This window comes from Physeter macrocephalus, chromosome 11 (genome assembly GCF_002837175.3).
Source record: "Physeter macrocephalus isolate SW-GA chromosome 11, ASM283717v5, whole genome shotgun sequence".
In the NCBI taxonomy this organism is placed as follows: Eukaryota; Metazoa; Chordata; class Mammalia; order Artiodactyla; family Physeteridae; genus Physeter; species Physeter macrocephalus.
The window spans coordinates 68452183-68474086 of NC_041224.1; the positions used below are offsets into that span (position 1 = coordinate 68452183).

Consider the following 21904-nt stretch of genomic DNA (forward strand, 5'->3'; position numbering starts at 1 on the left):
TGGTATGCGGGCCTCCCTCTGTTGTGGCCTCTCCCGTTGCGGAGCACAGGCTCCGGACGCGCAGGCTCAGCGGCCATGGCTCACGGGCCCAGCCGCTCTGCGGCATGTGGGATCCTCCCAGACCGGGGCGCGAGCCCGGTTCCCCTGCATCGGCAGGCGGACGCGCAACCACTGCGCCACCAGGGAAGCCCCTCACCTGGTATTTTTATGTAATGGAGATGGCGTCTTTCCATAAACCTCATGAACCAAACTCTGCTAGCTTCCAACTTTTCTTCTGCAGCTTCCTCGCCTCTCTCAGCCTTTACAGAATTAGGGTCTTGCTTTGGAGTAGGCTTTGACTTAAGGGAATGTTGTGGCTGGTTTGATCTTCTATCCAGACCACTACAACTTTCTCCGTATCAGCAATAAAGCTATTTCCCTTTCTCAGCCTTCGTGTGTTCACTGGAGTAGCACTTTTAATTTCCTTCAAGAAAGTTTCCTTTGCATTCGCAACTTGGCTAACTGTTTGGTGCAGGAGGACTAGTTTTTGGCCTGTCTCTGCTTCTGACGTGCCTTCCTCACTAAGCTTCACCATTTCTAGCTTTTGATTTAAAGTGAGAGATGTGTGACTCCTCTTTTCACTTGAACACTTAGAGGCCATTTACAGAGTTATTAACTGGCCTAATTTCAATACTGTGTCTCAGTGAATAGAGAGGCTGAGGGAAGGGAGAGAGACTGGGGAACAGCTGGTGGGTGGAGCAGTCAGAACACACAAAACATTAATCGATTAAGTTCGCTGTATTACAAAGGATTAATCTCCAAAATTTACAAGCAGCTCATGCAGCTCAATATCAAGAAAACAAACAACCCAATTCAAAAAAAAATCTACAAACAATAAATGCTGGAGAGGCTGTGGAGAAAAGGGAACCCTCTTGCACTGTTGGTGGGAATGTAAATTGATACAGCCACTATGGAGAACAGTATGGAGGTTCCTTAAAAAACTAAAAATAGAGTTGCCGTATGATCCAGCGATCCCACTCCTGGATATATATCTGGAGAAAAACATGGTCTGAAAGGATACAGCACCACAAAGTTCTTTGCAGCACTGTTTACAATAGCCAAGACATGGAAGCAACCTAAATTCCATCGACAGAGGAATGGATCAAGAAGATGTGGTACATATAGACAATGGACTATTACTCAGCCATTAAAAAGAATGAAACAATGCCATTTTGCAGCAACATGGATGGACCTAGAAATTGTCATACTGAGTAAAGTAAGTCAGATAGAGAAAGAGAAATATCATATGATATCGCTTATATGATACAAGTGAACTTATTTACAAAACAGAAACAGACTCACAGACTTAGAGAACGGAACTTACGGTTACCAGCGGGGAGGGATAGTCAGGGAGTTTGGGATTGACATGTACACACTGCTATGTTTAAAATGGATAACCAACAAGGACCTACTGTACAGCACAGGGAACTCTGCTCGATGTTATGTAACAACCTAAATGGGAAAAGAATTTGAAAAAGAATAGATACATGTATATGTATAACTGAATCACTTTGCTGTACACCTGAAACTATCACAACATTGTTAATCAACTATACTCCAACATAAAATAAAAAGCTAAAAATAAATTTTAAAAAAAAAGCAGCACAACCCTCTTGCCTTCCATCTGATGACTGAGGCTCACCAGGGCCCCCCTGGGAGGAGGAAGCAGGCAGGAGAGGGACCCCTCACAGATCCAGAATCTTGGGGTGGCTGCTGATGTGCACAGATGAGGGAGGCCCTAGCTCAGTTTAGTTTGGCAACGGCCCTCGCTTGGCACACAGCACAGGTAACCCAGCAGGCCAGACTCCCTCGGGACCCAGAGCAGCCCAGGACAACTTTTAAGAGGCAGTGCTGGGGAGAAGGAGGTGGCCCTAATAGCTGATGTTAAAAGAAAGCTTGATCAGCTGACAGGTGGATACACCAAATGTGGTCTATTCATACAATGGAATAGTATCGAGACATAAAAAGGAACAAGGCACTGATGCATGCTACAACGTGGATGAACTTGAAACCGTGCTGCGTGAAAGGGCCAGACACAAAAGGTCATACATCATACAATTCCGCTTATATGAAAATCCAGAAGAGTTAAGTTCATAGAAACAGAAAGCAGATTAGTGGTTGGCAGTGGCTGGGGAAAAGGGGGGATGGGGGAGTGGCCACTTAATGGGGACAGGGTCTCCTTTGGGGGTGATGAAAATGCTTTGGAACTAGGAAGGGATGATGGTCACACAACACTGTGTGTGTGCTAAATGCCACTGAACCTTTAAAATGTTTTGTTATATAAATTTCACCTCAATAGAATCCTTATAATAATAAATAGGAGGACGAGGAGGAGGAGGATGCAGCAGCTGCTGCCACTGCCTTGAGGCTCCTGTCTAGAAGGCCAGCCCTGGGTTGGCTTTCTCCTCTCCCAGGAAGAACAGGGCCTCTCTGCATCTCCACCCCAATTAGGGGATGGGGCCGACACCCCATGACCCGTACTAAGGCCCTGCTGCAGGGAGGCCCAGCCTGGCCGGGCCCCAAGGCCTCATGCGGTCTCAGGAGGAGAAGTTGCTGGCCTCCCTGGTGGCAAGTGGCTGCTGGGCCTGGTCTCAGCCAAGGGCAGGGGGGCACTTTGGAAACACCGTTAGCACAATTCTCCATCTGGATTCCGAAGGCTCTGCCCGGTCTTGGTGCTGCAGGGCCCCATGGAAGTGGGATGACCCTGCCTGACCTAGCACAGCAGGACCCAGAAGCCTCCCAGGCACCCATTTTCACCTCGGGCCCCTGCAGGGCTCTCACACGGCCTGACTGGGTGCAGGGCGCCTGCTCTCACCACTTTGAAAAGCACCTGCCTCACTTGTGAATAGCTCGGCCTATTTGAATAGATGTCCTCAAACTGAGGCCAAACCAGCCCTGCACTTCTCTTCTGTGGGCCTAACTCTGTTCTCCGGGGCATCTTCCCTGGAGCAGCCCTCAGAGCTCTGAGATGGGCAAGGATGGGCTGGCCCACCGCACACCCACCCCGAGGTCTGCATCTGTCCCGCCTGCAGGCCTGGCAGGTTTCTGCCCCTCCTAGGCCTCAGTTTCCTAACTCATAAAGTGTCCCGCCCAATTCAGGGGCTGTCCTAAAGCTCAGTTGAGACAAGGGGTGGAATATTGCTCAGCACAAGGTGAAAGGCTGCCTGGCATCAGGAGTCCTTTGGGTTGGACTTTCTTGGAATTTGCCTGTGACACCACACCCATGTTAAGTCAGCTGGCTCGGACTGACCCCCACCCTTGGCCTGCAGCCATTTCCCAGAGGAAGAAGGGCCAGCCCCGAAGGGGTGGCATTCGCTTCTCCCTAGGTGAGGCGGGTGCCAGTTGTGCTGGGTTTGTGGTCAGAGGTATTTCAGGGCTGGGCTTTTTCTTTCTCAGTTGCTGGCCCAGGCCCTTCCCCCAGATTCTTGGTCTGCTCCCCACCTGCCGGCCCAAGGGCCATGGGGAGGATGCAGTGATGATGGACCAGCGAAGAGTCCCGGAGCCTTGGGCCCGCTTTTGGTGGGAGCTGTCTATGTGACCCTGGGCTGCCGTCCTCATCCATGTGGTTTTAAAGGGACACTGCTGGCATTTTCAGCAGGCAAATACGCAGTCCTGCTCTGTGGCTGAGGGATGTTTGGCTGCCCTGGCCCTTCCCACTAGAAAGGGGGAGTCATTGTGCCCCAGTCATTGTGCCCCAGTCATTGTGAGAAGCACAGACACCTTCACACATTTCCAGTCCTCCGGGGAGCAGGGGTAGGGGGCCTCTATGGGACTGTTCTAACCTCTTCGGATGCTATGTTCTCCTGGGAGCTCCGTGGAAACCCAGGCTTGCTAGTTGGGCTAGTGATCTCCTCACGAGATCACTGGGTACCAGCCCCTCCACTCACAGGGGGCTGGGTCTACTGCGGGAGGCAGGTCTCCCTGGTTACTTTCCTGTTACTCCTCTGTTACCCCTCTGTTACTCCTGTTACCCCCTGTTACTCCTGTTACTCCCACCTTACAGCTCCACCCCCACCCTCACCATCTCTAACCAGGTCCAAGGTCACAGTCATCCTCTGCCAGCCCCCAGCTCTCCCTGCTGAGCCTGTGGGAAGCCCAGCCTCTTCCGTGGCATGGGGGTGGGGTGGGGGGTGGGGTCTGAGGCTGCGATTCCTCTGCACTGGCTCTTGTCTGTTTCAGGTGGCTCATCTCCGGCAGTGACAGGAAGGGAATGCCAAATTAACGCTGGGTAATAAATTCTGCAAAGCCAATAAAACCAAAGCAGAGGGATAGATGGAAGAACCGCAGCAACTGATTAAACATTTCTGTTGGCAGTCACAGACACATGGCACATTTTCCAAGGTTTGCATCAAGGAGACATCTGGCCACGGCCCATGTGTGCATGGGAGGGAATCCCAGTGAGCGGAGACAAAGGGGGCCAGGAGGGCAGGACCGTCCAAGGGCCAGCAGGCTGGGGAGCAGGCACTATTCGGGGGTCTGAGGCACCTCCAGGGCAATGACCTCGGTGAGCTGTTAGGGACGCTTCCCAGGAAGGGCAGTGTTGGAGTCCTCGCCTGCCAACCCTGTGGGCTGCGGGAGCCGAGGCCTGGGAAAGAATGTTCCATGCTTGGAATGCCTGCTGCCCAGCCCCACCACACACCACACCCAGACTCAGGATTCTGGATTCAAGGTCTGAGGCCCAGGCCTCCCCTGAGTCTGAGAGAGAAAGTGCGTGCCATTAGATGGGGTCAGAGCCGGCCCAGGAGGACCCTGGGGTGCTTAACTCCTTGGGCTCCCTGATCACAGTACAAAAAACTCTTTTCCTCCGTACCTCCACCCACATCATTGCTCTCCCAGAGCATCCTTCCTCCTTCAAGGCCCTGCTGGGCTCTGGGACTCACAGCCCCCTCTGCCTCTGAGATTGCATCACCCTTGCTGGTGTAAGCTGCATGCGTGTGTGTGTGTGTGTGCACGTGCACACGCACACATGCAGGCGTACATGCCACCCCAGCAGGCTCTGTATCGTATTCCTTTCTTTCTGCCCACGCTTGCTGACCATGCTGAAAGGCCCCACCGGGGCTCTGCATGGGTTAATTTGGACCTGCGGTCGTGGGGCTGAGGGCACACACAGGGAGTGGGCCAATGGCCAGCTGACTTGGGCCCATCTTCTGTTAGAAGGAACAGGATTTCCACACAAAACTCTCCAGTCCTTCAAAGACCCACCACTGTGCATAGGATGAAGCCCAGTCTTCTCGGCTTCCCCTGAAGACCCTGCCGGGAGCAGCCCCAAGTCAATGCCCCTGAAACACAGGCCAGGGGGTCACTGTGAGAGGCTGGGAGCTGCTCAGAGGATGCGTCACTCACCCCCATGTCAAGGTGGGGGAACTGTTTCCACACATTTCAGACCCACTCAGGGCTTTCAGCTCCCACCAAAACCCAGGGCCCACGAGCTTCCAGACGCTTTTTCCCTCTTACCTCACACATAGAGATACGGACTTGGGCTTCATCAGCTGGCTCTAGCAACGGCGAAGGGCACCCATGCTCCCTCATCCCAGACACGTGCCCCTTTGTTCCCACAGAGGGGGCACAGCTCAGTCTAGACAGACCCTGTACCCACTGAAGCACTGGGTCAAGTCCACTGCCCGGCCCTGTGACTCCGCCCCTGTGACTCCGCCCCCTCTGCCCCCTGGGCCTCGGCCCCAAGGGACAAGTCACCTATGTACCCAGGACCATGGCCACAGTGTCCTAATCTGTCTCCCCACCTCCAGGCCCCCTTGGGCTTCAGCCCGGCCTCCGCCTGCTCCTTACCAGTCACACGAACTATTTGCTCTCCTTCAACTATGTCTCACTCAGTCTCACCTTCACAGATGTCACCATCTACCCTCACCTGGACGACACCTGCTCACCGTCTGGGTCACCCGCCCAGCACAGAACTCAGCTCCCTGTATTGTGTCTCCCTCTTTGCAGCCTCAAGGTCTGGCAGAGGGTCTGTTATTAGAAAGTGTTTAGAGAATAAAGCTTAGTCTCCCCGGGCCAGGAGTTGCCCTAAAGAGATGGTCACAGGGCCCAAGTCTCGACCTACCTCTGAGAAGAACACTGAGAGAATGACCAGACTGATCCAGTGTATCACGCCAGCAAACTGGAATGCACTGGAAACTGCAAGCACAATAACAGGGGCCCATTTTAGGAGCAAGGAATTAGGTGCATCAGTAGAGGGGGCCTCACAGCGTGGAGGCAGGCCTCCAGGAGCCCAGAGCATGAGTATTTAGATCTGGATGCAGTCGGGCCAGAGAACATCAGGCAGCTTTAAGGGGTGTCTGTGATGGAGGTGGTGGGAGGTTGGTGGGCCCGTGATGCTGTTCTTCCCTCCATCCAACAGGCTGCCTCTCAGAGTTCCAGCTCAGTCCCATCAGCCGCCATGGGCTTTGTGCCCAGAAAGAAGCCTTCCAGGGGAGCCTTCCAGAGGGAGCAAGAAGACATCTCAGACCTGGGTGGGCAGCTTCGGTCAGATCTAGATGAGCTTCCAGAAATCCCCACAATTCACCCCCAAAGCACCGTGCGCTGTGACTGGGGCTTAAGGCAAGCTTACTCTGATTTCTCATTCTGAAAATTCTGAGTGGCTGAGACGGTAGCGTCAGCCAGGGTGTTCTGCGGGAGAAGGCAGGAGCCGGGACTGGAGGAGGACACCAGTGGTGGGGCAGGGTGTCAGCCTCCCGAAAGTGGCAAGAGTGAGCAGCTGGGGGCTGCCACGCCTCCGGACGCCAGAGTATGAGCGGGGAGAGCTATCAGCCACTGAAAGCTCCCACCCCACCTTCCACCAGGCAATCCTTGGCATTAAGGCAGCACCTCTGGTAGGCCCTTTCCCAATAAAGGGGCCGTGACCAGCCTCTGAGCTGTAGCAGAGCGTAGTTTATCAGGGAGTAAGGCCAAAAGTAGGGTGCTGGGGCCCAGGACAAGGTCAGGTGGGCTCTGATAGAGAGTGGGTGGGAGGGGATGCCCCCCCACAGAGGGCCAGCCTAAAAGAGATACTGGTAGAACATAGGGGTAGACAGTGGGGCAGGACCAAAACAAGGTGCAGGAATGCAGCTGGGAGCACACTTCCCTACTGGGCTCTGGTCAGCACACAGCTCAGATCCCCTGGGGGACAAGGAAAGATGCCCAGAGCCATCAGTGGGGTGGGCTGACCGAAACAGAGGAACCCACAGCCTCCCCCAAAGCTCTGAGATTGGCAAGCCCTGGGGGTGGGTGGAAACAAGGTCCTGGAGCGTGTCCTGGGGGAAGGAGGCTTCAAAGACAGGTTCCAAGTGGGAGACTTTGGGGTTCCTGGCTTTGGACCAATAGGAGCCTCAGAAGGCAAGTCCTGCCACACTGTGGATTCTTTCCGTCCTGGGTCACATGAATACGAGTGGGAACCGGGAGGCTGAGGCCTGTGTGACTCTGAAAAGACCTCCAGATGATTCTGGAAGCATAAAATCTCTCCCCATTATTTCTCAAATGAATTCCTGTGCCTTTTTTTATGGTTTGCTTTAGAAGAGCAATAAATCTCTGATTGTGAGTTTTATGGAATTTAAGATGCCTTTTATGAGCTGCTAGTGGATCTCCCACCAAAATCAACCTCCTGGATGCTTAGTTTTAAGCAAAATTCCAGGGTCGGCCGTGTTCTCAGTTCTACTCAATGCCTGAGCGGCTAAGAGCCCCAAGTATAACCCACAATAAGGAAAGAATGACTCTGTTATGGTCAGACCTCATAAAAAGCAGACATACCGATGAGTGGGAGGGAAAGTATACAACATGGTTTAATTGAAGACAGGTTGAGTGTAAAATCAGTGCTAGTCACTTTCTGCTGGAAGATACTTTGATTGGAACCAAGGGGCCACCAGCTGTACAAAAGCCAACAAGGCTTATCAGACAGAAGCAATTCTGCGCTCCCCGCCATCCTCTCTCAGAGAGTAGGGAAGGCTAATAGGACTTGGAAGGAGCTTTGACGGACCCTGAATACAGAGACTCCAGTAAAGGGTATGGGGGCATTTGAGAATACAAGTCTAAGATGACTGAATGGGTCTGGGGGTGGCCGGATCTACAGTCCTGGATTTTGCCAATGGCAGGAAAGGAAATCTCTCGGGGGCCAACAATTTCATTTCTTTTTAAAATTTGCACTTGAATGAGCCGTCTTCTGACTAGGGGACCTCTGGGGAACCAGGAGCTCTACCAGAAACCACTCACTCAGCCAAAGCCAAGAGTCAAGACCCTTGGCCCCCTGCTGGTGCACCAAACAGGGGTCTACAGGGTGGGAGGCAGGAAGAGGGCCCTCCGCTCTGACAGATGTGCTGCCAAGGGACACCTAGAAGGACAGAAGAGGTGGCAGACAAGCTATCTGTTGCCATGTGCATCAGGCTCCCATGAACATGAAACTAGGACGAACGCCAAGAGGACCAGGTTGGGAAAGAAAACTGGCCTGATGGCTTGAAGTCCCAGCTCTAATACCTCTCACCTAGGAAAAGTCTAACTTCTCCCAAGCTTAATTCCCAAATCCATAAAAAGGGATATCAGTCTTGCCTGTCTCACAGGGTTGCTACCAGGGTCAAATACATGGAGAAGTGCTTTCAAAATGATCACGTTATAGATAAATAACACTGCCAACTTACAGATGGATAAAAATACAAGGAATCATAGCGTCATTGTGGCTGCTGTCATTATTAGTTACTACAAGGTGAGACGCCTCCACACATGGGAACTCTCTTTAAGCTACAGCAAATTCCAACCTGGAAAATTCCAAATGGGAACAATAAAAAAAAAGGTGCACACAGGGGTCCCCAACATTTTGGATCTCATCAGTTTCTGATCATGGAATGCTGGGGAAGGGGGGTGAAGAGGCCACACCGGGCAGAGGGGGGCAAAGCGATGCTGGGTGTGGCAGGGAGAGAAGCTGCCAGATGCTTTCCCCCCAGTGGTCATCCCCATGAGCCACAGGGTCAGGGGTGGGCAGTGCCGTCAGGCTGGGGGCAGATCACACTGCTAGTTGGGGACCCCTGATGGATGCACATGGAATATTGACATCATATGTATTTACATATGTATCTCTCTTGCTACTCACACTGGAGAAGCTTTATATCTATTAGAAGTTCCAGAGTCAGGAGAATCACCACCAATATTACACAGGCTACCAGGAAACTGTTGACACTTGCACTGAGCAAAAATACCTGCCACACGGCTGCTCTCTTCCCACAGCACGGCTTCAGCCAGGTAGACCTGCAGGGACAAAAGTGGGGGAGGAGGCACTGAGAGGGGGTGAGGTCCCCACCACAGCCCTGCTCTCAACACCTCCCCGGCTCTGTGCTTCCTGATGAAACACAGCCTTCTTCAAGCGGCCACTGGGTAGAATGACGAAGAGCAGAAACATCTCATTAAGAGATGGAGCTCGGTATACAGGCTGACCCGGGCAGCTCACAGCCTCTCCCTGTGCTTCGGTCTCCTCATCTTTAAAATGGGTACAAAACCACATCTCATAGGCTTCTTGTAAAGATGGAAGACCACAAAGGTTAGTGGAAAGCCTGGCTACGTGGTGAGTGCTGCATGAATTATTATTATTATTATTACACTTATTATATTATACTTCCGCATAGGTCTCAGACCTAGCACAGGCTCTGCATTTAGGATACCCTCAGCCCACCTCTAATAAATGCTCAATGAATTCATAAGTGAATTTTCTGTTTTTTCAGCTATACAAGGAAAGATTTGAACTGATCTCTGTTTCTCAAAGTAGATTGTAAGGAATGCTAGTTCCACAGAATGTTAATGATTGTTACTCAATAGAAAGTTACTAGGGTTGGATAAGTTTTAGAAAATTTGGGTCAAAGTTAAGTGGATAGGGCTTCCCTGGTGGCTCAGTGGTTAAGAATCTGCCTGCCAATGTAAGGGACACATGTTCGAGCCCTGGGCCGGAAAGATCCCACATGCTGCGGAGCAACTAAGCCCATATGCCACAACTACTGAGTCTGTGCTCTAGAGCCCACGAGCCACAACTACTGAGCCCGCGAGCCACAACTACTGAAGCCCATGCGCCTAGAGCCCATGCTCCACAAGAGAAGCCACCGCAATGAGAAACCCATGCACCACAATGAAGAGTAGCCCCCACTCGCCACAACTAGAGAAAGCCCGCGCACCGCAACGAAGACCCAGTGCAGGCAAAAATAAATAAATATATAAAAATTTAAAAAAATTTTTTTAAAAAGTTAAGTGGTTATTTTTCTCTAAAGGACAATTTTAGTGCCATTAATATGCTATCATGCATCACTGTGCTCCAAAAGGGATTACAGTATCAGTTTTTCCCAAACTCACTGGCCCACACACCCTTTTGTCATGTAGCACCTGAAGTGATTAGTGTTCTATGGACCGTCTTTTGGGAAACCTTTGACTAGATGATCGTGAACGTTCATACATAGACATGAGGCCACCGACGATGAAATCTCTCGAGTAGGCTTGGAAGTGGAGAGAAGGCACAGAATCTCTGAGGTGGTGGGCCCCTTAGGGCATTTGATCTGCTCCCTTCTGGAACACAAGATCCTGGTGAAAAGGGGGTGCCTCTAAGGGGGCATGGGGATGGTGAAGTCAAACCTCACTGCCTTGGTGGGTTATTTACAAGCTGGACCCGCCTGCCTGCCTTGATGAGGAAGAATTAGGTGCCCTAGAACACCAGAGACAGCACTGGCTGGGGAGTCCTCACTTCTGGCTTGGCCTTCAGCCTCCCGGGACCATGTCAAAGGCACTCTGGACTTCAGCCTCCCCATCCGTAAAACTCCTTAGCCTCCAGGGTTATTGAAAGTTAAATGAGAAAATGTATCTGACCTGTAAAGCACCATGTAGCCGATGGTGATGATGATAAATTATCTGATGGCCCAAAGATTCGGCCGTCACCCACTGTCCTTCCTGTCCAGAGGGAGCAATTGGCTGGAGCCTCCTGCAAAGCGGCCGGTACCCATCCCTGAAGAACCCGAGGGTGTCTCTGGAAAGGGGAGCTCTGCCTTAGGTTCTCCCTTCTCCCCGAAGGAATAATGTAGGTGCTTCAGGGAGATTTCCACCAAGGGAAAGCTTGAAGGAGGCCCCAGCTGTTGGAAAGTGGGACAAAGCTCATGGCTCTTCCAGAAAATTTGCCTTTCAGGTGATGGGGGAAGAGGAGGAAGGCATTTTTGGACAAGCAGAGGATGATTGATGGGACACCCTGGCCCATGGCCAAGAGCGTGGGGCGACAAGTGAGGAGAGCTGCCAGGCAGAAGAGAGAGTTCTCACTGAGGACAAGCGGAAGACAGGGGGACAAAGGTGAGCGGAGGCCAGACCGAAGGCCATCGATGAAGGCCTGCTTCACCCACTGCAGATGGGTTTCAAAGTCCCCTGTGGAACTACTTCTCTCCACCTTCCTGCAGGTTCACGAGGGCCACCCATAAGCAACAGGCTACAGGGTAAACCCCAAACTGACACCATGTGGAGCTCAGTAGGGTTGCCAGAGAAAATACGGGACAAGCAGTTATATCTCAGATAAACGATCAATCAACGATTTTCTAGTATAAGTATGTCCCAAACGTTGTATAGGATATACTTACACTAAAAAAATTATTCATTGTTTATCTGAAACTCAAATTTAAATGGGTGTCCTCTATTCTTATTTGCTAAACTGACAGCCCTAAATTCAGAGCAGAGGGGTCTTGAGGGGGCCTGGTAAAAGGGTGGCTGGGATTTGGTCAGAGGAATGCATGGGATCCCTGGGGTACAGGTGAGAACACAGTGTCAGGAAAGGAAAGGTCACGTGAAGGACGCCGGTGGGAGGGCTGAGCATGTCTGTCCAGGAGGCCAGCAAAGAAGGACCAGGGTAGTCCTGCGGCCTCCTACCCTCCTGCCCTCCTCCCCGGTTCCCAAAGGAGACCCAGCTCCAATTCCACATCCTCTCTAAAACCCAGTCCAGTCGTCTGTGGCCTCTACACTGATGTCATTTCACCTGAAATCTGAGGCAAGCACCCTCCGCAGTGATAAATGAAAAGGGCAGCTGCCAAAGCCGTCTGCCTGGGCTGGTGCCATGCTGAGCATCCAGAGGAAGACTCGCCTGCACGTCCAGCATGAGGAGCGGGGCACCTGTTCTCATCTGTGCCTTGTGCACCCCAGAAGCGTGGGGTGCATCCCTCAGAGACCGGGTCTTCTACCCTGAGAGGAAGGTCCCATGGGGAGAAAGGGATGAAACAAACCATTTGTTTCTTCAAGTGGCAGGCTTTCCCTCTAAAAAGGAGACTCCACACTTGACCTGCCTCTCCATGGGAATGAAAAGTCATTTTATGTTGCTGCTTCAAGTGTTAAGATGTTGCTTTTGGGACTTCCCTGGAGGTCCGGTGGCTAAGGCTTCACGCTCCCAATGCAGGGGGCACGGGTTCGATCCCTGGTTGGGGAACTAAGATCCCGCGTGCTGCAAGGTGCAGCCAAAAAAAAGAAGAAAAAGATGTTGCTTTTTATTTTCTTGTTTGTTCAGAAAAACTTCCTAAGCAGACCCAGGTTCGGTTATTGGGAAGTGGTCGGTACAAAGTGGGGACCTGTAGTCCAAAGCTGGCAATGTGAGCCTGGCCCTGACACCACGGCCCTCCTCGGCCTCGGGAAGCAGCCAGGGAGGGGCCAGGAAGGTGGCAGGACTCAGAAACCAGGCAGGGGAAGGTCTGGAAGTCAAGCGAATGCCAGACACCCCACGTGCTAGTCAGGCACTGTGATCAACACAGGCCACGGCTCTCGGGCAGCTGACATTCCAGTGGGTGAGAGTCAAACAATAAACATAATGAATTAGGAAATGAGATGGTGTCCTACAGGGTGGTGGGTACTGTGGGAGGAGAGGGGGGCATGAAGGGTGACATTTTAAACTTGGTGGTCAGGGTAGGCCTCACCCGGAAGGGCTTCCCCTTCAGGGCTGGGGGCAGCTGACTTAACCCCACCCCGCGCAGGTGTTGCAGGTGTTCCCACAGCCCTTGGGGCAACCAATGCAGTTCCCCCAAAACCCCAAGGCAGCTGCAAAGTGGAGCCCATGCTCACTGCCCTGGTCCTGTGCTTCCGCTCCTGCACCAGCCCAGTGGTTCCCCCCACCTCTGCTCTGCCTTCCACTACAAGCCCCTCAACCACGCCCGTCTGGGGGTGACTTCCTGAAACCCCCTTCGTGCACAAGTTCAAGGGGTGCTATTTGCACACACTCTATGTGAACCCCAGGACAATACACACAGGGGAGGACTCAACTGAAGCAGATGGAGGGAGACCACCCATCCAAGAAAGGATGGTGTCCAGGGATAGAGTAGCTGCTGAGGAGTGGCGGCAGGGAGGCTGCTATCTGTATCCAGGTCAGTGGTTCTCAACCCTGGCTGATCCGAGGACCACAAAGAGAGCTTCTGAAAATCCCAGTGCCTGGGCCACACACCAGACCATGCAAACCACAAACTATGGGGTGGGACCCCAGCCTTAGTATGCTTTGATCTCCTTAGGTGATTCCAATGTGCCGCTGAGATTGAGAACGACTGTCCTTGGTCCTTGATGCTCAGTGGGCTCCGTGGACCAGAAGCAACGGCATCACCTGGGAGCTTGTTAGAAACGCGGACTCTTGGGCCTTCCCATACCCGCTGAATGAGTGTCTGCATTTCATTGAGATCCTGGGTGATTTGGGTGACAACCACTGCTTTGGATTTAACAAGAGGTAACGGGTAGCTCAGGAGGTGGGCAGGGCACGGCAAAGGGAGTCTGGGTGCAGGACCCAACACTGAGGGAAAGGTGAAGCAGGCAGGCCCCCTGGGGGGCAGAAGGCAGCACTGACACTCATTGAGACTGAGTGTATGTGTTTGGGGGCATCGAGGGCTTCTTAGCCCAGACCTGAGGCTGAAGCTGGAGTCCAAGCAGGCTCTGGGCTTCCAGCTCCTTGAAGAGCAGGACCATGGACCCCAAGACTCCAGAACAGAGGCTGGGCTGAAGCAGCAGACTTCCTGGCTGCCCCAGTGTTTGGAAAGCCCAGCTACTAATAAAATTTCCTCTGAAATTCAAATGACTCAGATATTCCTAGGAGACTGGGTTTTAGTAGAAAAATAGAACCTTTCCAGCTTCAAAATATCCCTGAGTGATTAAATAATGACTCAAGGAGTTTAATGGGCCAAAAGGGAAATCAGCATTGACTCTTTAATTAGAAAAGATACCTTCCTCCATCTCTTGAGCATTCAGCCCATCAAAGCCCTAGAGCCGGTTCTCAGGGTGGTGTTATCCCCAGGATCACCACCAGAGGGCAGGCGTCTCTCAATTTCCTATCTTGGTGCAGTGGCAGCGAGGGGACAGCTCCAGGAAGCCGGCTTAGGCTGCCAAAGTCTTTAAATACCAACAACCAGATGGCATCTCCTGGCAGGCAGGTGACTGTCCTACTGTGAGGGTGCACCAGTCACTCCTGAGGCCTCAGAGAAACCCTGGAGCGGGAGGAGAGGCTGAGTACCCTTACTGCTTCTGCTTTATATACTTAGGTGTCTTCATAAAAGTTTGAGAGGATAACTTTTAGAATATTAATATGAACTCTGGCAAGTTTCTGATGAATCCTTTATATGAGGTCAAGCCACGAGAGTGGCCCAGAAGGAGGCGGCTCCAGGTCACTGCTCCATCAGGCAGCATTCCCAAGCCTGGCACTGAAACAGCCCCGTTCTGAAAGGCAGAGCAGAATTGCTCTGTGCAGTGCCAGGATGGCAGGGGCTGTGTTTGCTCCTGGGGGGGGTCTGGCTTCTCCCACCCTGGCAATCCACAGTGTGGCTGCCAGGCTGGCATGGCTGGGAGGATGCACGATGGGGGGAAGGGGCGGTGGCGAGGTATGGGGATTGTGGAGACCCCCAAGTTGCCTGCAAAGTCCACAGGCAGTGGACAGTCATGATGTCCCTGGAGGAGGTGGAAGATCACAGAAGAGCTTATTTCCCAGTAGGTAGCCAGACCAGATGGCCTGCCAGTCCTACTCAATGGAGATTTCCATCCACCAAGTCCTCAAAGAAAGGGGGTGTAGTTGAAGCCTTAATGAAGTCTGCGGTGCTGAGCTTCCCCAACCTGCCTCAGCTATGACCTTGAGAGGCACTGCTAGACCAGAGCCTCAGAACCCTTCTGTGTTGCAGAGGTCTCCAGGGCATGAAAACCGTGGCCCCACACCTGAACAGTGCACAAAACCAAAACACTGCGCATAACATTCCAAGGGGTGCATGGACCCCTTGATTCTCACTGATAGGTCTTCTAAGGATACCTGGGATCCAAGTTCAAACCCCGGGACTGGGCAGTTGAGATTCCTCCAGGCCCTGAGGTGCTCCAATTCTGTGACGCTGAACACCTGCAGCCTGGAGGCCACAGACTTGGTGGTGTTTTTGTCAGCAGAACATCCTCTGGCCTCACTTTATTTTTCTTTACTGTATTTATTCCAGAGGATTAAAATACTGTCAGAGAAAGCCACGAAGCTGACTTAAATCCAACTTCTGGCACTGACCTGGGTTTTATTTTTATTGATTTAACAAACACTTATAAGGCACTTACTATGTATGTATGCTATTCCGAGCACTTTACAAATGTTAACTCATCTAGTAGTTTTAAAAAACAATTCCTTCTATTTTTTTCTCTGCTGACAAACAATGGGGAAAGCCAGACTCTTCCATCTGTCTAGGTTTGGGTGGTAACTGTAGCCCCACCACTGCCTGAACTCTGAGTGCGATCTTTGATCCCCAGTTTCCTAAGCTCCCAAATGGGAATAAGTACTATCTTACTGCAGGACTGTTGTTCTAAAATATTAAAAATAACATAGGTAAAGCCCATAACACAATGCTTACTACACGGCTACCCTTCATATCTACTATGATGATTTAGGCATGTGAGCATTAGAAAAGGGATTAAGCATCTAAATATGGGCAGTTTCAACATCCATTCCATTCTGCACATAGTCATTACATGCTCACTAAGTGCCAGGCACTGTACTGGGTGCTAAGCACAGGAGAGTGCTCAGGACCTTCATCCACATGGAGCCTGCAGCCTTGTAAGTGAATTCAGACTATGCAATGAGCTCTTTGCCCTAGACTACGCTGAAAAGCTAAACACATAAAGGGAGAGGAAAAAGCAGGAGAGGGAAATGAGCTCACACGTGCAGAACTTCTTCAAAGAGACAAATATCTACTCATGAGAACCATCAACCCAACACCCACAGGGACACCCTTGTACTTCTTTCTCACTCTCACAGGGAGAACCAGAAGAGCAGGAAAAGCACTGCCAAGCATCCCCTTTGTTCCTGTACCCAATTCCAAGAGGCAAGCCACAGCAGCACAAAACTCCCAGAAATGCAAGCACACAACACACTGCAGTCACGAGGACTCTCAGGTTGGAGGTCAGAGGTGACTCTCCCAGCCATTGGGGGAACTGAAGAAACTGAAGTTCCCATACTGGCAGCTTCCGTTCTGCAATCAGAGCTAAAGGTTAGCCCCACTGCCTTGGGGCGGAGGGAGGGAGGAGGGCTGTGTGCAGCTGGGGTCACGGGAGTCTGACATGTTCTTGTTCCAGAATCTCAGATTTCTTGCATCCTGGGAAATGCAAGCGCTGGGAAAGACAGCAGGGTGTGGTGGCAAAAGCCCAGCCCAGGAGCTGTCACCCCGCTTGGCGAGCCACCAACACCCCTCTGGGAACACAATGGCTAACACGCATCATCGACCGACCGGCTGCCCCTACTTGGGGGAACCCAGGGCATTGCCCACACATCTCTGAAGCGCTTCCATGGGGTTCAAGCCTACTCAGGGGAGGGAGGGGGGCCCTGCTGGACCAAGGGGCCACAAGACCCTCTCCCACCTCAGGTCCCCAATTCTGGGAACTGGCCAGAAGTCTGAGAGTCTCCTTCATGCTATGCTTTGTGGGCAGGGCTGCCCGAATGAGGTCAGCTTCCTACCCTGGTGGGAACCAGTGGGCTATGGCTTTCAGGCACAACCCACGCCCACTTCTCTGTCCAGCTCTCTCTGGTTCTGAGCTGTGGCTTGGCAGATCCCGGGATGGCCAGCTTCCTCTCCTCTTTGGCTATAGTTCAGATCTCAAGGGCCTCCGCAGATGACTGGAGACCCCCAAATCCCATAAAGTCAGCTCACTTTCCTTGGGGGACCTGGCCTTGGCTTCAAGTCCCCCACCCCATTCCATGCAGCGCTCACGCACCCACGCGAAGGTGGTCAGAGGTGCTCTGCCGCCACCTAGTGCTCTCCAGAGGCTGTACACCCTGCCCTGTGAGTAGGTAGGGACAAGAGGTTTATTTTGCTGAGAAATAATATATCTGTGAACTTACTGCCTTCTTAATCAATATAAAATCTTTGCAGTTCTTGGACTACAGGAAATAGGCTCACCTGTGCTTACCAGAAAATACTTTTTGATCTAAATCAAACCTTTATTTCCTGGTTGGGACATCAAGAACCCTCATGGAAGCCTGAGCCTACGAAAAATATAAAGAGTTGTGGGTGGGCCTCCCTGGTGGCGCAGTGGTTGAGAATCCGCCTGCCGATGCAGGGGACACGGGTTCGTGCCCCGGTCCGGGAAGATCCCACATACCGCGGAGCGGCTGGGCCCGTGAGCCATTGCCGCTGAGCCTGGGCGTCCGGAGCCTGTGCTCCGCAACGGGAGAGGCCACAGCAGTGAAAGGCCCGCGTACCGCAAAAAAAAAAAAAAAAAAAAAAAAAAAGAGTCGTGGGTCACAGGGTCAGCTTGGGTCCAGGGACAGCTGGTGTGCCAGAGGAAGAGGCAGAGTTTTATCAGAGACATATCTCCTTGGCATCAAGCAAATGGAATAAGGACGCTCTTTTTAACTTTTTTCTTCCTTGAGGTAAAAATGACTCAAAGACTTCACAAGCCACGTGATGCAGAACTTCTGGACTTTGCACTTGCAAGGTCATGGCAGGGATGGAACTGCCTTTTAACCATGAACCCCAAAAAGCCTTCCCTTCTTCTAAAAGGATGCTAAGATTGTACTAAGTGAAGTGGGCATGTTCTGAGGCAAATCTGATTTATTTCTTTTAGGATGACTTTGTGGAGGGGGTGTGGAATTAGCAGGGATGCTCAAAGGTGGGCCAGCCACAGACCATGGCCTTGAGTTGTGGGGAGTGAGAAGCCTGGTCCCTTCCTGTGGTTCTTCCTGGACGCCACACAGGTCTAGAGCCAGCCCCCAACTCTCCCCAAATGGAAGTGGCCTTCCCCTTCTCTTCTAATCCTTATCTTAACACAGCCTCACTCATCCACTCACTCGCTCAAGTCACCCCTTCATTTAATCAACACCCCTCGTGTTCCAGGCTCAAAGGATCTGATCTCTGCCCTGAGGGAGCACTTGGTCCAGTACCAGAGGCAGACTTGAGAACAGAGTAGAGCTCAGTGTCACAAGTGCTGAGATAGAAGAAGGCCAAGGGCTATGGGTGCACCAAGGTGAGGCTCTGGCCTGGGTGGGGTGGGGGACAGAAGACTTTCTGGAGGGGGTGGTCCTTGTGCTGGACAGTATGGGAAAAGAGAAGGGAATTTGGGGTTATGGCTCAGGGGGTACCTCCCCTCCTCCCTCTTTGCCTCCAGCCTTTGTTTGCTGGCATATCTAAAATTATTTCAGTCCTTGTTTAAAGATGCTGCTATATTGGACCCTGTCGTCTTTTCCTAGCCTGACATCTCAAAACCATTAGGTTTTCTTTCTCTGACTGTCAAGTTCCAGCAGAAATGTGCCATTGGCATCATCTCCAAGCAATAATGTCCCTTTCTGTCTACCCAGCCTTCCTCCAATCTTCTCCCTTCTGGGGATCTGGCCCTGACCAACCAGCTCAGACCTCTTAGAACCCTAAAATATAAATAATTACAAAAGGCTGAATATCTTTCATTTCTTACTTTGTTTTTATATTTTGACAAAGACTATCCTACCTACTCTTCCATGACCCTCTCTGCATCCTCTTTCCACTAAAAAGATGGGGAGCACTATCTCTCGATGTGGCACACAGAGTCTCCTCTATAAAAGGGGGTGATGACCCTTGCCTTCGCCGCCTTCCTCACACATATATGGTCATCATCATTTTTCCTATTGGCTGTGAGCTTCCCGAGGGTGGAGGTTCTGCGCTTCTCTGAATTTTCTGTCTGCTGTGGCCTCTTGTCTAGCCCAGACCCTGCAAACCAACCAGGCCTTCAATGTAGTGTAGCTGGTTGAGAAAAAGTAGAACTCCCAGTCTGTGCCATGAGTTAGCCTCCTGCAAAACCAGTGTCCCTTTTCCAAAGGTGGACAGTTGGTTCACTGAGAAGCAGTTGTGTGTCTCACTTTCCCACTGTTGAATGGGGTGCTGTCCAAAGGCAACCAGGCAGAAGGGGCTCTGGTTACATGGAAACACAAAGCGTTGTCCCCTGGGATAGTGGACACAATTCAAACTGTATCTGAGCGAAATAATTGAGCCAACCAAGTTACTGAAGAAACAGTCTGAGAAGGCAGACATGCTTCTAGATCCCTTCCAAATTGAACAATGACTAGAAAGGAAAAAGGGAAGTTCTAATTCTGGATCAAAAGCTATGAATGGAGGCTTGGCTTTCTTAGAGACTGTGGTGTATTGCGGGCAATTCTCCAATATCCATCCCACCCTTGACCCAAGGAGTAACAGCAGTGTGTTTTGGGAAATGACACAGTTCAAGGGGTGGCCCTGATTGGGCTGTGGATTCCCATACCCCTTACCATGTGACCCAATTCTAGCCAATGGGACATGAGGAGAGAGAGCAACTAAAGGATTGAGCAACTAAAGGAGAGAGCAACTAAAGGATTCTGGGAAAGTTCTTTGCTGCTCTTAAAAGAGAATGATGGGTAGCCATTCTCTCTTGCCAGACATGTATGAAGAAGGATGTGGCCAGATTACCAAGGGCAGCCCTCTCAAAATATAAGGGGAACCTTACAGCATCAGGATGAAGCTAACACTGTTGACAGCAGAGTGGACACATAGAAGGAATCTGGTCCTTGTTGCTACTGTTGAGGGTCTGGACCAACCTCAAAGCTGCCCTAGCTCTGGGCTCCATGGGCCATGGGCCGATGAAAACCCTCATTGTTTGAGTTTGAGATAGGCTTCCTGTGGTATGCAGTCCAAAGCACCTGGCTGATAGGGTTACCAATCCTTTGTGAGAAGGATGATGCAGTGAAGAGATATTAGGGCAGTAGAAAGGTACAGGACCTTGGAGATGACAGAACATGAGGACGAAGGAGAAGGAATTAAGCTGGTCTCTCTGGGTACCGATGTAGTTGGGAGCTGTGGCTGGCTCAGCTGGGGCTCAGACGTGCTCAAGAACCTCCTCTGTTCCCCCTCCCCCTCCTCTGAGTGTCTGTTCACATCTGCAGACATTCATGGAGATCTGTGTTTTATCACTATTGAAGAAGGAGGCGCATGGCTGGGGGGAAGATGCAAGGAGGGAAAGGATGATGATGATGATGGTGATGATGGTGATGGTGTAGCTGGCATGATGTGCCAGTGCAGCCCCTTGGATTGAACTGGAGACCTGGGTGTAGAGAAGTGAAGGCCAGAAGCAAATAGGACCAGAGTGGTGGCCATAAGCAGAGACACTTCTGGGCTCACTGATAGCTTGGTACAGAGTCTGGGGGGAGGGGAGGCTTTTCTTCCCCACCTTGCATGGGCATCCTGTGGCCTTGTGGTTTCTGAAAGGCCCTGAACTGGGCACTAGCGCTCCCACAGTGGACACTGTCAGTGTCAGCGGCTTCATGGGCAGTGGACATGGACAAGAGGGAGCCAGAGCAGGGGAGGAAGAAGGATGCAAGTTCCAGTGGTGACTGTGCCTGACCGACGGCTTCATGGATCTTTGGTGTCTTGGAAGCCACTGGCTCCTGTTGAGGCAGGAAGGAGGCTGAGGGTCATTGTAAATGAGCCAACATGCACATGTGACTCCCACCGGTAATGGGTTGGGGAGGCCAGCCAGGTAAGTCTATATCCACTGACTGGGGCCAGACAGAATACGTTTTGGGAAAAGACAATTCAGTTTGGGGCCTTGTTGGGTTTGAGATGGCCAGAAGTCCTGGTTGGGCAGATAATGGTTCCTCAGGGTGGATTTAAGTGCTGTCACCAAAAAGGCTATTTTTAGCAATGACTTGGGTGGAGAACATTTCTCAAATATGCAGCCAACTCAGAGGTAGAAGAACAGATAATTCCACAGATACTTGTTAGGATTCTAGGTGTGTCTGGGATCCTGTGGAGATGTCCAGGAAGTAGTTGGATGTGAGCCAGGAGTTTGAGAGAGAGAGCGAGAGAGAGAGAGCGAGAGAGAGAGAGCGAGAGAGAGAGAGAGAGAGAGAGAGAGAGAGAGAGAGAGAGAGAGTGGGAGGGAGAGTGGGAGGGAGAAAGAGCAGCTGTGCTAGAGACTCAGCTTTGAAAGTTACAAGCTGAAGAATGTGAATTTTGGTTATGGGGGTGGATGCAATTACCCAGTGGGTAGAATTAGTAGAGCTAAAATGGCCAAAGACAGAAAACGAAGAACCCCAACATCTAAGGACAGAGCAGAGAAAGAACAAGTTTTAAAAGGCCTAGAATGGACAGCCAGAGGGGTAGGAAGAAAATCCAGAAAGTGTGATAGAGCAGCGGACACACGACTGTGTTTCAAGGTGGGGGGGCGGCGGGGAGTGGATGACATTTTCAAATGCTGGACAGAGGACAGCGTAAGGACCCTAGCAACACGGAGGCCGTTGATGACCTTGAGGAGAGCAGTTTCCACGGTGTGGATGGGGCTAAAGCTGGACTGCAGTAGGCTGAGGAATGAATGGGAGAGAGCAAAGGGGGCATGGCTAGTGCAGATGAGGCTTTTAAGAAGTTTGGCTGCAAAGAGGAAGAGAGAGATAGTGGCAGCT

At 51.6% G+C, this 21904-nt stretch overlaps 1 protein-coding gene across 4 annotated transcripts in view; it reads right to left on the minus strand.

The window, feature by feature from the left end:
• The window catches only part of TMEM266 (transmembrane protein 266), a 140245-nt gene that overhangs the window by 58498 nt on the left and 59843 nt on the right, over positions 1–21904 (minus strand). For 2 of the 4 annotated variants that reach the window (XM_024128885.3, XM_055088151.1), the window contains exons 4-5: positions 9113–9267; positions 6101–6174 (exon numbers count right to left, since the gene is read on the minus strand). In XM_024128885.3, the coding sequence (XP_023984653.1) occupies positions 6101–6174; positions 9113–9267 (229 nt within the window). Of the gene's footprint in view, positions 1–6100; positions 6175–9112; positions 9268–21904 lie in introns of those variants that run through there. The other 2 variants (XM_028495140.2, XM_028495139.2) reach the window with 2 other exon arrangements.